This window comes from Lethenteron reissneri, chromosome 46, assembly GCF_015708825.2.
Source record: "Lethenteron reissneri isolate LAM-NWPU_2019-01 chromosome 46, ASM1570882v1, whole genome shotgun sequence".
NCBI lineage: Eukaryota > Metazoa > Chordata > Hyperoartia > Petromyzontiformes > Petromyzontidae > Lethenteron > Lethenteron reissneri.
In genome coordinates this window covers 4,303,520-4,320,078 of record NC_083824.1, presented here as the reverse complement: position 1 = coordinate 4,320,078, position 16,559 = coordinate 4,303,520, and the positions used below count along the sequence as shown (strand labels likewise).

General features: G+C 50.7%; 1 protein-coding gene across 1 annotated transcript in view; it reads right to left on the bottom strand.

Annotated features, from left to right (window-relative positions):
• Positions 1-16,559, bottom strand: part of LOC133354099 (ceramide synthase 1-like) — a 31,327-nt gene that overhangs the window by 11,739 nt on the left and 3,029 nt on the right. Inside the window, exons 2-4 of the mRNA XM_061570672.1 lie at positions 9,931-10,090; positions 5,448-5,628; positions 3,737-3,907 (exon numbers count right to left, since the gene is read on the bottom strand). Coding sequence (XP_061426656.1) covers positions 3,737-3,907; positions 5,448-5,628; positions 9,931-10,090 — 512 coding nt within the window. The remainder of the gene's footprint in view (positions 1-3,736; positions 3,908-5,447; positions 5,629-9,930; positions 10,091-16,559) is intronic.

Sequence of the window (16,559 nt, the reverse complement as noted above, 5' to 3'; positions counted from 1 at the left end):
CCTTCTACGTGACTTTACCGAAAAAAACCAAGAATATAATGACAAAGGGGGCGAGTGAATTTCCTTAATTGTATGCAAGCACTTACATACATAAGTTCATATCTATAAATATTTTCTAAGCGGTTTCCTGCTCAAATGAACAACAAAGCGATGCTCAGCTCTCATTTACAGCCCTGAGTCAGTGGCGGAAATTCCACGTTACTATGCTGCTACTGCTGCTGCTACGGCTGCTGCTACTACTACTGCTACTACTGCTGCTGCTACTGCTGCTGCTGCTACTACTACTACTGCTGCTGCTACTACTACTACTGCTGCTGCTGCTACTGCTGCTGCTACTGCTGCTACTGCTGCTGCTACTGCTGCTACTACTGCTGCTGCTGCTGCTACTACTGCTGCTACTGCTACTACTGCTGCTGCTACTGCTGCTACTACTGCTGCTGCTGCTACTGCTACTACTGCTACTGCTGCTACTGCTGCTGCTACTGCTGCTACTGCTGCTGCTACTGCTGCTACTGCTGCCCCCTGTAATCCAGCACCATGGAGGCAGCAGCGAGGGTTGGCGGATCACCGCACAGATGGGTTGTGAAGCTCCCTTACGGCGGACGTCGCCTTACGCTGGCTCGCCAGGCGAAGGTGCTGCGAGCAAGTGAACTAACCGCCATCTGTGCGGTTGGGGATCGAGCGCTGCCCCCTCGCACAAGGCGTGGGGGTTTTCTCCGGGTGCTCCGGATTTCCTATGAAGCCCTTGGTTGGGTCCGCTGTGCCCGATAAAAACGTAAGAGATAATAATCGTCATTCATTATTTGAAAACATCTTAAGATGAAAACCCAATGCAGCGTGAACTTCCTATAACTCCGTGTAGCTTCCTGGAATTTTTTTTTACTTAACCAACCTAACCAGGATTTTAATTCTCAACCTCACGAGTATAGACTGACATACACACATACGCACATGCAAAGCCATCTATACACACGTGATATCCGTACAAACATGTTTACACGCACAATGAAAGTTGCACTCGGCACAGCCGTCAATAACGCTACCATATAACATGGAACTATATCGTGAGCTTAACGCCGAGTAAGTTTGCAGAGCCAATATAATCATTAATAATTGATTTGTGGGTGAGGCCACGCCAACGACCTGCCCACGATTCTGCCGAGATGATCGACACCATTCCACGGGGGCCTCCGCCACCAGATGCACCCAGTCACGGAACTGTATCGTGACCTAACAATTGGGGAATGCGGCCCTTTACTACTCAAAGAGGACGATGGTAAGCGCTCTCACTGTCCTGACACGCAGGCATCCCCACACACGTGCAGCGTCGTAAGCGCTCACGCACGCAAACAAGACAAAGGTTGTGTGTTCAGCCCCGCGGGCAGTTGGGGAATAAGTACGTGTTGTACGAATGCCTGTTTAAGACCGGCACGGCACACAACGGTGGGTGGATGGGTGGGTGGGTGGCCAGCACCACACCTTCCGTGTCCCCACGTGCGGATGTTGAAACTGGGTGGAGAGGCAAATATGTCGGGGCCGTTGTTGTGTCGTGCTCTGTTCGTTTATTTTGCTGCCCACGTTCTTGACGATGGCGATCCGCGGTTAGTTTACGGTCGCGTGTTTTGTTCTAGTAACGCGTCGATCCATAATCCGACGCAGAGGGTCGCTGCCTGACCATAAACATCCGGCAGTTTTGGCAAAAAATTCGTTTAAGCGCATCCCGACTGTTGAGTGAGAGAATTAAATGTTGAAACCGCTCCAAAGGTTACTTGCGTCAGAACTAATTATGCCGGCAAGAAATCCACTCCCAGAAGGCCGCGTGGCCTTCGATGGGATGTTATGGTGGGGGGGAAAAAAAGGTTCACGTTTTGAACACGTGGGAAGGGGCGCACAGTGCACCGTCGGTCATTTTAGTTTACCAAGAAGGTGGCTCACAGCAGGTCCACGTGACAGAATGCCTGCAGCGCGAACGGAGCCGGGGGGGGGGGCGGCTCGGACTGTAACGCAGTGGAGCAAACCACGGCGCCACCACTCCCCCGTACGCAAATATTTGAAATGCCGTCACTCATCGCACACAAGCGCTCGGACGGCGTTGCCTCAAGGAGCTCGGGGCCCAGCGATGATCCCTTGGAATGTGGCTCATCAGTGACCCCGCCCCCCCCCCCTTAATAGAGGTTTTATTTTGGGTTAGATCGCGTAAAATTGGATAGCAAATCCACAACATGTACCATCTCTCCAACGCACAAGCGGTTAGTGCTGTACGAGTAACGACTTGGCACATTCCCTTTACGTGACAACCCTTACTAGTTGGCTGTGTCGGGTGGTGGCGGCTTTAACGACACATTCATATATTCACGCGATCTAACCCAACAAAAAAAATCAAACCTGTATTATGGATGATACTGCATCGTGAAAGCCTCCTACTCGGTGTTAAACTGAACCCCACCGCCACCACCACAGCGACAGACACCCCCTGTCGGGAACAGAGGCCCCTCTCCGGCAGCGGCACAGTGCTCCGACGACGACGACGGCCGTCAGTGACACTGCCTGCAAAATATATATGATGGCTATGGCTGGCGTTTCGGGCGATGGACCTGCTTCAGAGCAGACGTTCGCTGCACGTATATATATATACACACAAGCCCAACCGTCTGTGAGTGAGGCCAAAGACACAGCCTTTGTCTCCCGTCTACGCGTGCCATTAAGACGGGTCGTTGACCGAAATGTCACCTGCTGTGTCCGCTTCCTTGTAAGGGCGCACCAGCGCGCCGCTTTACCGAACCTCCGGTTGGCTACGTGCGGTGCGAAACAAGTTCAACACACACACGTGCGTTACATTTACGTTATACATATGGTATTGTTTGTGCGTTGTTGTGATGCACTTCCGTGCTTCCACTCCTTTGACCCATGCCTTCACCAACCTGGCACTGCCCAATGCGGTGAGGTACGTAAATAACATCACAGGGGGTGGGGAAGCACTCATCCAGCAGTAGATTGACAAAATGGCTGTAATATATATATGTACCCCGTGCGACATCATAACACACGTGGTCCATTTATGGATAAACCCACTAAAATAATAGCGTAGCAAATTCGAGAAAACAACATTGTATTGCAAAGCCTCTCCTATAAATTAAATCCTTTTTAACAGCGCTTCTCTCCTGGGTATGGAGCAATTGCTTTTGCAATAAGGTCAACCGGAATCAGTGGGCCATTGACAAATGGATACAAACACGTGTAACAGGTTCCATCCCCAGGGGGCTCGCATCAAATCGCATCAAATAGCATCAGATAATGTCCACCGTATAATTGCACTGTCGCACGTGTCAACGACGTGGAAAAGTCAGCCAAGTGAGTAAAAGCCGCGGGCAAGTGACCGAAACCCGTCCCTCACACCCAGTGGGCCTTGGCACGGTTGCCACGACCCCCACGGTGAAAATAATGAAGCCGAGGGCCCTCTCACCTGTCCAACGTCTCCCTTCTTTTGGTATCCCAGCGCCCGGACCCCCTCCCTCCGGCTCACGGGCCTCGGTGCAGTTGCACCGCCTGCGTACTCGACAACTAAACCCCCGGCACGGTGGGGTGGTGGGGGAACCATGTCCTAATTCCCCCACCGTTTGTAGGTCCGCGCCCGGGCCGCCCCCCACCTCCGGCCCACGGGCCTCGGTGCGGTTGCACCGCCTGCGTACTCGACAGCCCCCACCCCCCCCCCCAGTGGCGGCCGAGGGCTCCTCACCAGCTGGAGCCGAAGGCGGCGCAGCCGAGGTCGGCGATGCGAGCGTGGACCCAGCGCTCGCGTTCGCTGCCCCCGCCGCGGTGCCGCAGGTAGACGTTGACCTTGGTGAACTCGAGCAGGAAGTCGCTCGTGTCGTGCAGGAAGAGCACCAGCAGCCCGATGTTGTGGAACCTGCGGGGGTGCCAGCAGCGGAGCGTGCACGGATAAGTCACATTCAAGCAAATGCACGCAAGCGAATGCACGCACGGACGCACGCGGACGCACGCGGACGCACGCATGGACGCACGCATGGACGCACGCGCACGCACGCACGGACGCGCAGCTTCACATCCTGCGAGCACGCAGAAACACAGAGACAAAGATGCAACCGAGCCACCTGACCGGTTCAGATACACTGTGTTCAGTATGGACTGTACAAGTAATCTGAAACCTGTTCCTAGAATACACATACATGTGTACACCGGGCATGAGATTTTTAAACAATGATTTTTCATTTGTTGGAATTTCGAATTTTTTGGGACAATTTTAGATATCCATTTGTATTTTCCGTACTTGTACGAATGACGATTATATTTACATCATGCTCATGGCAGCAAATGTTACGATTTAAATAGTTTTGCATGTTAAATTGTGGACTCGTATACATTTACGTAACATTCCAACAGAAACACAATCAGTTGATGAGAATTTTTACGCAAATACTTTAAATCATCTATCCACCTATGCAGGATATGTACGGACGTGATGTCACCCAGTTCTATCAGTTCCGATGACATCACGATTTTAAATCAGTTGGAACACATTTTTTTCCAGATATTCCGAGACTTCGCTCCATTTTCGGATAATTTTGGATTGATCTAAAAAACAGGAGCACATCTCCAGTTGACAACGGAGCCCCTTTGTAAAAACCACTGCTGGATGGAGGAAAATCGTCAGGGCGTGCGGGTCGTGCGGGCTATCTTTACAAGATCTCACCACGCCGGTCGGTTGCCGAGCATAGACGTGGAAGCACTCAAGCACAGAACAACAAGAAGACACTTTGCTTCGCTGCCTCTCTGCTGCCCACAACGTAGCCCCGCAGCAGCCTATGACACCTGTTTTATGCACCGCGGCAGTCAGCCCATCCAAGCACAATCCAGGCTCAATCCCGCTTAGCTTCTGAAGCTCTGCACATATGCGCGTTGAACTTCTTTCGCACCGTGCGTCGCCAACCGCGCTAACCGGTGGTGCGGGGGAAGGACAACAAACTAAACACAAAAGAAACTAAACTATTGTTTAGTTTCTTTTGTGGGTGGTTTGGTCACAGGCGGGCGGCTGTGTTCGCAGGCACTCCCATGACCAGCCATGGGACGGGTGGACGGATGAGGACAGAAGTACGGGGTGGGGTCAGTGCTACCGACCGACTGAAAACTATAAAAAAAAACTTTTTATTTTACCAGGTAAAGACCACTGAGCTATATATATTGCTCTTTTTATCAGAAGCGATCTGGTCACAAATGGTAGCTCAAATAAGTGGCTTATCGCGTGGCAATTTATAGCAGCCAAATAATCTAAATGGAAAAATCAAGAGGACCCGGAGATAAATCGACGCGACCACTGGGAGAGCACGCATACTCCAAATATACAGGCGTCGTCAGGGTCGGGATCGAATTCACGACCTCCTGCAAACCAGGCGAGGTAGTAAACATCTCCTAGCCACCGATCGACTGACCTGAGGGCGTAGGAGAAGCCGATGAGCGACAGGGTGATGATGTGGTGGAGGATCATGACGGGCGAGTCGCGGCGCCACGTGTCCAGGCACAGTGTCCCGTACACCGAGTGGAGGTAGAAGCTGCCCTGGAGCATGTAGGCGAGGTGGATGTCGCTGGGCACCTCCATGCCCACGTACCAGCCTGCGCCAGGGAACGAGCCACCGGGTTAAAGCCGATTCCTACGCTCGTAACGCACATGCTATGTGTGCTTTCGTCGAATTGTTTGGCGAGATGAGAATGAGTTATATTAAAAAAATAATTGTAGAATACTGAATGGCCATGTCACATGGCCTGTAGTCCGGCACAGCGGAGGCAGCAGCGAGGGTCGGTGGATCACGATAATCTTGTGAAACTGCTTCTTGTGGGCGTCGAGGGGTTGTCGTGCCGTGGCTCGCCGTGAGAATGCGGTACAGCAAAGTGCAGACATCTGTCCCTTCCGTGCGGAATAAAACGTTGCCCCCACGCACGCGTGCGTCTTCTCCGGGTTCTCCGGTCTCCTCCCGCATGTATGAACACTCGTTAATTAACGGAATTAACAAAGTGTTTATACATGTAGAGGACTGCAGACCTTTGGCAATTGTAGGCACCGAGCTAATCGCCTGGCTGTCCGTGCAGCTCGTCTGCGATTCCTCAGTGATTGTGAGATGCGAGTTGCTCGATGAACAATGGAATATAAAATTAAACATGATTCTTTTATGAAGGAGATTTTTTCTTCTAGAACACGATGATTTTGAATGAATGAGACTAAATAAATTGACCAACCTCATAAATACACACCACAAAATATGAGTTGCAAAATAAATCAGCAGACAATACACCTTCCCATATCTGTCCCTCCACATATATAACTAACGAGGGGGTGGGTGGCCAGCACCATGCCCGGCCGCCTTTGTCTCCCCAGTGGCGATGTTCACACACCACACCAGTTACTCGTTTGAGGCTGAGTCGACCTAGGGGAGGCCCAGGACCAGTTGAAATAATTGTCAACGATGGTGGCCGTGAGCGGGAATCGAACTCGGGTCGCCGGGTTCGTAGCGTGGCGTGCTAACCACTACACTACAATGCGTGACGCTTCCTCACGCGCGGGTCACGTGACAAATACGACGTCAAAGCTCACTTGTGTAAAAAATATCTGCATTATTGAGCTCCCCCCCCCCAAAAAAAAAACAAAGTGTATTTTTATAATTGTTGCATGGTGTGCAGTCTGGAAAGTACCCACATGGCAAATTTCAAGTTTGTTGCATGTCGGGAAGTACGCTAAACATTTTGAACAGACACATAATCACAACTTTGCATTTTATATAATTATATATGTGGAGATGTGTTTTCGTAAACATCCCATCATCCACACGACCTTCTGGGCTTACATCATTTCAGCAGCATTAGCTCAACACAAGTGAACTCTGGACCGCTTACGACATTCAGCGTCCCCTCATTAAATGGTGATATTATAAACGGCCGATGTTCAAAAGTATTGAAGGCTGTTTTTTTTCAGAAATAAAAAAATGAATAACAAAAACGAGTCACAACCTCAGGTCCACCTCTGATGACCGCCTATTTCTGTCTAAAAATAAACCTGCCCACTGTATCGTGCAGCGTCTTGACCTGCGGTTGCATTTGGGAGACTATTTAAGTCCACATTGTGTTGACTCGCACTCACAGACTCGCTTAGAGATTGACAGATGACATATAAACCTATGACTGACCATGTGCTCATCTAGATACCAATAGACCCTAATAACCAAAGTCAACTTTTTCATTTTACCAGGTAAGGCCCACTGAGCTATGCAGCTTTTTTTCAGAAGCGCCCTGGCCACAAATGATAGCTCAACGAAGTGGCTTATCGCCGTGGACATTTTTTGCAGCCAATTGGTCGAAACGCATATCTCTAAATGTGGAGGGACCCGGGACAGAACATGCAAACTCCAAATATGCAGAAGGCGTCAGGGTCGGGATCGAACCAACGACCTCCTGTATACCCGGCGAGGTAGTTAACATCTCACCACCGTGGCGCCCTCACAGAGACCCACAGACTTACATATAGATCAATGACTAAACACCTCGCTCTATCAAATAAATACACCCACACTGTTTTCACACAGCTGCTTGAGGTGCAGTTGCATTTAGATACTTGCTACATGAAGACACAATGTATACATATTATACTTTGTTACCGCCCTGCTCGGAACCACATTAATTCAGGTGACCACAGCAGGTTTTCGTAACTACGGAGAGACTCTATCAAGGCTACTGCTAATCACCTTTGGCGGGTGCCCATTAGCGGTTTTATCGGGTGCGTCGCGTGCGAGATATCGACTTGGCGCTATCTTAGCGAAACGTCCCTGAGGAGTCCATCGCGTCCCCACCGCAGCCACCGCCGGTGAGACTTTGGACACGGCCGACACGAGTCGCAAATCCGCGGCCGCCACTTCGACGATCGCAGCGCGGCGGCACAATCACCTCGCCGTATGTCACTTTGTTTTTTCCTCCCTCCCTCCCTCCCCCAGTCATATATTCCGATTGAGCTCCATAGCTCATCGGATTTCTCCAGAATGAATAAAAATTCTGATTCTGGGTCCCCATTAGCAAATCACCCACAATGCACCCCCCCACACTCCATCTGGTCAGCTATCATTATTCTTTTTTAACGCTAAACGTTACATTTTTGAAAAACACCACGAGCCGATTTTTGTAACTTGTAAAACTGTCACCATAACTGACAGCCAAGCGGCATCAAATCCTCTGAAAATGAAATGCACACTGTCCATCGCGGGACGCTTGACTGGTAAAAAATGTCAACTATGGCTGTGGACGTGCACAGGCAGGTAGGAGTCCGAGGGTGTAAACCACACTCCGAATTACCACCACATCGTTACACTGTGACCAAATCACCCGGTATGCACCCGATCCTGTCATATCGCGGAAGCTAAGCAGGTTTGAGCCTGGAGATGGTGCGTGGACGAGTTGTTTGACTTCATATTTGACTTGTTTAACTTTTAAAATGAAATGTAAAAGTTTAATTTTCCTTTTACCAGGTAAGGCCCACTGAGCTATATAGATCCTTTTCAAAAACAACCTGGCCACAAATGATAGCTCAACTTAGTGGTTTATCACGTGGAAATGTATAGCAGCCAAATACTCTAAACGCCGTGATGTTGATTCTAAATGTCAGGGGAAAACCGGAGGACCCGGAGAAAAATCCACGCGACCACAAGAAGATAGACACCGCAGACTCCAAATATACAGCAGCAGGCGTGAGGGTCGAGATCGAACCCACAACCTCGTGCATACCAGGCGAGGTAGTTAATGTCTCCTAGCCACCGTGGCGGACGGTCTCGTTTAGCCGGTTGCCCGGCTATTCTGCGAGGGACATCCGTGGTGTGCGAGCACAGCAGCAGCCCACGCAACAACAAAAGACAAACTCACCCATGGGTGACCAGCCGCATGCCACGCTGTTCGCTGTGCACTGTGCTTACGTGGCGGACAGCAACATCGCTTGTTGTACTTGACTTCTATGTCCCCCCCCCTTCCCCCACACACGTCGATGCGGTGAAGTATGGGTGAGACAAGCCTCAAGACCTGCACGTGTGGTGGGGGGGGGGGGGATGCCCTCATCCAGCAGTGGATTGACAAAAAAAGGGGCTGTCTGTGTGCATTCTAATTGCCCGCATGGCATCATGTCAAGAGAACGAAGGAATTCCATTCTCGAACTCTCACAGGTGGGCAGTGCACCACCTTGTGTGAGAGAACGGCTCGGGAAGGTGGCCAACTCCGAGTGAAGTCGCTTCCATCGGTAAAGAAGAGCTTCATAGCTCGTCGGATTCCTCCTGGAAAAATAAATATTCTGATTCTGCATCTTTGTTCACACCGTAGATGCGTTCCTTTGCTATGCACCTTCGATTAACACAGTCAGCTAAAGAAGTTCAACATGCACACATACACCTCGCAGCATTTGCTGCACGTCCATTAAACTCGAACGTATCATTCTGAGAGCTGGAATTCGCCAATTTTTTGTTTTGTTTAAACGAGGCGGTGAAAACGAGACTAAAGGGAAAAAGTTAAATGTTGCGATTAAAATTGTGGACCACCAGTCGTGGCTCTCGTCGACTGGCGGAGCGGTGATGACGGCCTGAGTCAGCGGTGGCAATCCGAGGCTCGGGAGCCAGCCGCATGCGGTGGCTCTTTCAGGACTGGTGCTTCGTGACGTCATTCATCGAGGACCACCTCCGTCTCGTATTTACACGCATTGGCGGCTCTTGAACCGTTTAGTGGTTTTTTTTCCCCGACGGATTCGAAAACAAGTTCTCTTCTTGTCATTTGGGTTGCCGAATCCCGGCCCAGGGTGAATCGCGAAGATCGCCGGCGTCGCGAAAGTTACCGTCGCGGCACCGAATCGCCGCAAATCCCCGCCGCGGCGCCGGTTGCGCGAGCGGCCGCGCTCACCGGTGAACGCCGACAGCGGCTGTGCGAAGAAGTTGTAGTCGCGCATGAAGAGCAGGTAGCCGCTGTAGAGCCACGCGCCCAGGTAGAAGACGAGCTTCCACGCGTTCTCCGGGAACTTGGCCACATCCTGGGGGCGCAGCCGCAGCTTTGCCGCCAGCGGCTGCGACAAAAACACGACGGAGTGAGCGTCATCGTTGGGCAGCTACGTGTGCCGCAGATACGCGCGTGGCCCCTGATCCGGCACTGCGGACCAGAGGTCGCAAACGGGTTTTGATTCCTTACCCGAACCCGGCCGCACCAGGGTCGCAAACGGGTACCCGTACCCGTACCCGGCCGGGTATGGGTACCCGTTCCCTACCCGTACCCGTACCCTACCCGAAATGAGTGACAAACGGTTACTCACCGGTGACTCACGGCCTACCCGTAACCGTACCCGGCCGCACCAGGGTCGCAAACGGGTACCCGTACCCGTACCCGGCCACGGGTAGCCGGGTATCGGGTAGGGTACGGGTATCGGGTACCCGGTTGCGACCTCTGCTGTGGACGCCAGCGAGGGTTGGGGGATTGCCGCGCACATTTTGAGAGACTCCCTTCCCCGTCGCGAGTCCAGGGTGCCAGGCCCTGGCTTGCCAGAAGAAGGCGGCACAGTCAAAGCGTGGACTGATCTCCGTCCGTTTCATCGGAATGGGATACAGTGTTGCACCCTCGCACGTATGGGTTTTCCTCCAGGTGTTCCGGTTTCCTCCCGCACGCATAAACACTCGCTAATTGGCAGAAAATTCGTAAATATAAAACCCATTACATCGCGCCTTAGGGATTGCGACGCGTCCTACCGTTTTTTCAGGATGTCTGCAGCCGCATTCAGGGCTTCAGACACGGAAAGCTTCGCCACGCGGGGTCACATGGGATCACGGTGGGGAGGGGGGGATCGTGGTTTACTGGCGCTTGGGGATAAAACAGGAATGTATAAAATTCCACAAAACAGAAACAAGGGCGGTTGTTTAGTGGAGGGCCTAAATGCGGTGCTGTGAGAGTTCGGGAGCTCACAAGAGAGACGTGTGTGTATGCCTCTGGTCTAGAAGTCACAAGCAAAACTGTCGAACACCCTTTTCCTGTTCCACACGCACGCAACCGGCCCCACTGTTCGACGCTGGGTTTTTACGCAGAGTCGGCAAATTTGGACAAAAACAAGCCGGCCATCCACTTCCGGAGCGCGTGGCCCAAAATACTCCGTTTGAAACTGTAATGACTTGAAGGGATTTGAATCGACTCCTTTATAAAACTGCTGTGCCGCTGGGGATTGTTTTAATTGCTATTGTTAGACATGATGTTAGCTTTTCGATTAAAAGCTTTCGTGACTGCGGGGATTCATCTTCTTGGTTCTTTCGGTAAAGACAGACCTGTTCTTCACCTGAGGACGGCTGCTTGCGTTGTGGCCAAAACGTCGTGAGAATTGTATTTTAGTACGTTTCATTTTTATCGTTTTATTATTTCCCTTCTACGTGACTTTACCGAAAGAACCAAGAAGATGATGTTATCTGTTTCTGCAATGTGCACGGATAGAGTTTTGGAAGGGAGTTCAGATGGCGGCGTGGATTTCAAGGAACGCAAAGGACTTGCTCTCTGACCCCGTCTCTGTTACAGTCGCTCCGTCAGCTACTGCTGCCACCACTGAGTCGGGACAAAGTTCAACGCGCTTATCGGCCCCCGTGCCAGAAACCCAAATACTGCGCTGGGGCGAGATAAATCCCTTCGTCCCCGCTTCACCCCCTAAACCCCATCAGCAGCCACGCGCACTGCATAGCCACACTGCCAGCACGTGTCAAGGAATGATGCAACGTGGCGCGAGGGGGACATTGTCAGTGGTGAGAGGTGGCCAAAATGTGAAGTGGGCTTTTTGTTTTGTTTAAATCGTGACCCTAACGCTTAGCTCTCCGACGCGTTTTCGGGTATCTGCCTTAGGCATGTGGAGCGAAACGTCAGACAACGGACAACGAGCAGTACCACCCGAAAATAGGGCAGAGAACTACATAGCTGCACAACCGCGAAAACCTCCAAAGTAGTGTTTCTGTGTTTTAATTGTATTCCGCATGTTCACGTGCAGTCCTGATGTGTATCCACTGCTGGATAAGAGCTTTCCTTGATCCCGTGCAGTTGATGGCGGTTATTTGACCATATTCTTGAGTTTTTTCGGTAAAGTCACGTAGGTAAAAAATTCAAATAAAATAAAAATTACGACGTTTCGGAGGCAACACAAGCCTCCGTCTTCAGGTGGAACCGTCACAGCACGCTCGCTGCATCAAGTAAATGTATTCACCTGAAGACGGAGGCTTGTGTTGCCTCCGAAACGTCGTGATTTTATTTTTTAATTTTATTTTAATTTTTTACCTACGTGACTTTACCGAAAAAACCCAAGAATATGAATCATTGCAGTCACGAAAGCTTCAAATCTAGAATTATTTGACCATACTTCACCATGCTGGTTCGGGTGGCTTGATGATAGCAGACAGCAAAGATGTTGATACGGTAACGCAAGTAAATTTTTGAGTTCGATCGCGTAAATATTATAAATGTGTCGTTAAACCCGCCACCACCCGACACACGGCCAACTAGTAAGGGTTGTCACGTAAACAGAACGTGGCCAATTCGTCACTAGTACAGCACTAGTGTGCAGTGTATAGTGTAGTGTATAGTGTAGTGTATACTGTAGTATACTAGTACAGCACACCGGTGTGTTGAAGAGCCAAGCCACAACAAACCTTACTAGTTGGCTCTGTCGGGTGGTGGCGGGTTTAACGACACATTTATATATTTACGCGATCTAACCCAAAAAACCTCTTATGGATGATATTGGTCGCTAAGGAACTACGTGTTAAACTACAATTAAATTTGCTGCACGACAATGTAGGCCCGCGGCAGCCTATAGCACCTGTTTCAAGCGTGGCGGTCACCCATCAAAGCAGTGCGTAGGCTCAACTTAGCTGAGCTTACAGAGTATGTCCGATCGGGCGCAATCCGGGCGATTCTGTCGTAGGCTGATTACGGTATATTGATTTTTTAGTAAATACGACAGCAACATAGAAACAATGGGGAGGTGAAATGCATAATAAAATAAATACAAATAATATTCTTTTATTATTTTAATTCTATAATTAATTCTATAATTATTTCAATTATTTTTATTTATTTATTTTTACCTACGTGACTTTACCGAAAAAACCTAAGAGTACGAATCCTGGCAGTCACGAAAGCTTCAAATCTAGAAAGCTTCAAATGCAGTTGCTTGCCACGTGAAAGTGAAGCCGAATTAGGCAGCGGTCTCCAGCAGAAGACGTGATCGTGGCTGGGGCCCAACTTGCCGGAGGACAGGGTTGTTGCTTTCTGGCAAGCGAACCGCGAGTGACATTCGAGGCCCCGTGATGACAGGGTCCCGGACACCCCACGGCGTTACGCGTTTTCATAATAAAAAGTTTTTTTGGGGTGAGATCGCGTAAATATGAATGAGTCCGCTAAACCCACCACCATCACCACCACCCGACACGGACAATTGATAAGGTTTGTCACGTAAACAAAACGTGGTCAGTTAGTTACTGCAGCACACCGGTTGCGTGTTGGAGAGTAAACCCACAACATTTACAGTTAGAGTATTGTGACGTTTCGCTGGCGATTAATACAACCACAACAACCACCACCACCACCACCACAGCAACCACCACAACAACCACCACAACAACCACCACAATAACCACCACAACAACCACCACAATAACCACCACAATAACAACCAACACAACAACCACAACAACCAACACAACAACCACAACAACCACCACAACCACCACAACAACCACCTCAAAAACCACAACCACCACAACCACAACAATCACAACCACCACAACAACCACCTCAACCACAACAACCACAACCACCACAACAATCACCACAACAACCACCTCAACCACAACCACCACAACAACCACCACAACAACCACCACAACCACCACAACAACCCCCACAACCACCTCAACCACCACAACAACCACCACCACAACAACCACCACAACAACCACCACAACAACAACCACAACAACCACAACAACCGCAACCAGCAACCTCGCCAGGCGATTTGCTTATTAATCGCCAGCGACACGTCACGATACTCCGCGTGTAGATGTTGCGGGTTTACTCTCTAACACGCAGCCGGTGTAATGGGATAAGTATCTAATTGGCACGTTTTATTTACGTGACAAACCTTACTAATTGGCGGTGTCGGGTGCAGGTGGGCTCAGGACACCTTTACATCGACTCGATTTCACACAAAGCACCTTTATTATGAATAACACTGGTCAACACACTTTTTCTGGCATAAGGTATTCCAACGGGGTTAAGGTAATTTTGGGGTGCTGATTCCAAATCTGGCATCAGTTTGTGTCTATCACATGAGGTTTTTGAGATATAAAAGATTGCATTTTCAATAAAAAGTGCAGAAGAAAAATATTAAATAAATGTGGACATCTACATAAAATTATATTATATACACACTATCCTAAAAATACAGCACCATATTTTAACACTAAAGCAGTCACTGCCTCGCAACAACTTGCAATCATAAGTGACAGAGTTAATTTCGGGTAAAATCAATGAAAATGGGGTATGCCGATAGCATAAAAATGAGATGTGATAGAGCAAATCTGAGATCAGATTTCGAATCAGCACCCTGAGATTAGTCTTGAACAACTGCAAAAATTCAGGCCAGAATTTTTTTAAATCCTTTATATTAAGTTCACTTGCTTGCTTGCGCGCTTACGACCGTGCAAATCTTTCGGTCGTTTTTTAACCCACTTCCCGTGATCCAATCGAGCTGACATTTTGCACACAGACTCGTGCGTGACAATTTATTTTCGTGAAAATTTTTTTCCATAACTTTACACTTTTTAGGATTGTTTTTATATTTAATTACCAATTGCTTAATGGTGGCAGGCAATCATCTGACCCATAGGTGGCAGCCATCTCAAACCAGAGGACGAGAGGACTCTAGCCGCCACGCATATAAAGGATTTATAGTGAAAAACTTTGTTTTTACGGGTTAATTTTTTATTTGTTGATCAGTGTAATAGTTGTCGCAAAATCTTCCTCCTACTGCTACTGCTGCTGTGCGTGAAACCGCGTGGGGGTCTCTGTGGCCGCGCTGTGGTGTCTGCGCTCTCCGATTGTAGGGCTCCGTGCACGACGTCCGACGTTTCGGTTCGATACCCGCGCTGGCAGCTTCTGCTTAAAAGAACCCCCGTCAATAATAATCGGCGACCTGTTGGGGCAACGCTCCTCCTTCTTCTGAGCAGCTGCAGCAGCAGCACATTGTTTAAGAGGGCCCACAATGTGAACTTCCGTCTACTGTATATGGGGTAAGCCTTTGGCGGACCCTCCCCCCCACCCTATGCACTCCTCGTTGGTGGCGTTATCCTCAAGACAGAACAACAACAAACATGTGCCGGTTCTTACGGCCACAGCGGAGTGTGCGCGCTCATCTTAGTCGACACACACCAGCGTTGTTGTTGTTGTTGTCGTCGTTAAATGGTTCCCTCTCTCCTCCCCAGTTAGTGCTGCTCAGCACTGCCCGCCCGGCACAATAAAACGACGACACGACACTACACTATCTCTGTCGGCGATCTCCCGCATGCCGCAATGAGCCCCCTCGTCTACAGCGGGTGGCGAAGCGCGGCTCGGCACGGGGCTCTGGTGCAAGACGCGACTTGGGGCACCCCACACCCACCCACACCCACCAACACCCACACCCACCCACCACCCTCCAACCCACCCACACCCACCCACCACCCTCCAACCCACACCGACCCACTTTCCTCCAACCCACACCGATCCACCTCCCCTCCAAAACCCTTCAACCCACCCACCCCCAACCCACACCCACCCACCCACCTCCAATCCACCCACCCACCTCCAACCCACACCCACCCACCCCCAACCCACCCACACCCACCCACCCCCAACCCACCCACACCCACCCCGCTTCAACCCACCCACACCAACCCACCCACACCCCTCCAAACCACCCACCAACCCACCTCCAACCCCCACCTCCAACCCACCCACCATGTCCAAATTCCACCCGGGCGAGTCTGCGCGAACCCTTCTCCACCGTGACCCCCGCTGCTGCTGCTGCCACTGCCGCTGCTACAGCTGCTGCTGCCACTGCCGCTGCTGCTGCTACAGCTGCTGCTGCTGCTGCTGCCACTGCCGCTGCTGCTGCCACAGCTGCTGCTGCTACTGCTGCTGCTACTGCTGCTGCTGCCGCTGCCACTGCTGCTGCCACTGCTGCTGCTGCTACTGCTGCTGCTGCCGCTGCCACTGCTGCTGCCACTGCTGCTGCTGCTACTGCTGCTGCTACTGCTGCTGCTGCCACTGCCGCTGCTGCTGCCACAGCTGCTGCTGCTACTGCTGCTGCTACTGCTGCTGCTGCCGCTGCCACTGCTGCTGCTGCTGCCACTGTCGCTGCTGCTGCCACTGCTGCTGCCACTGCTGCTGCTGCTGCTACTGTCGCTGCTGCTGTCACTGCTGCTGCTGCTGCCACTGCTGCTGCTGCTGCTACTGCTGCTGCTGCTACTGTCGCTGCT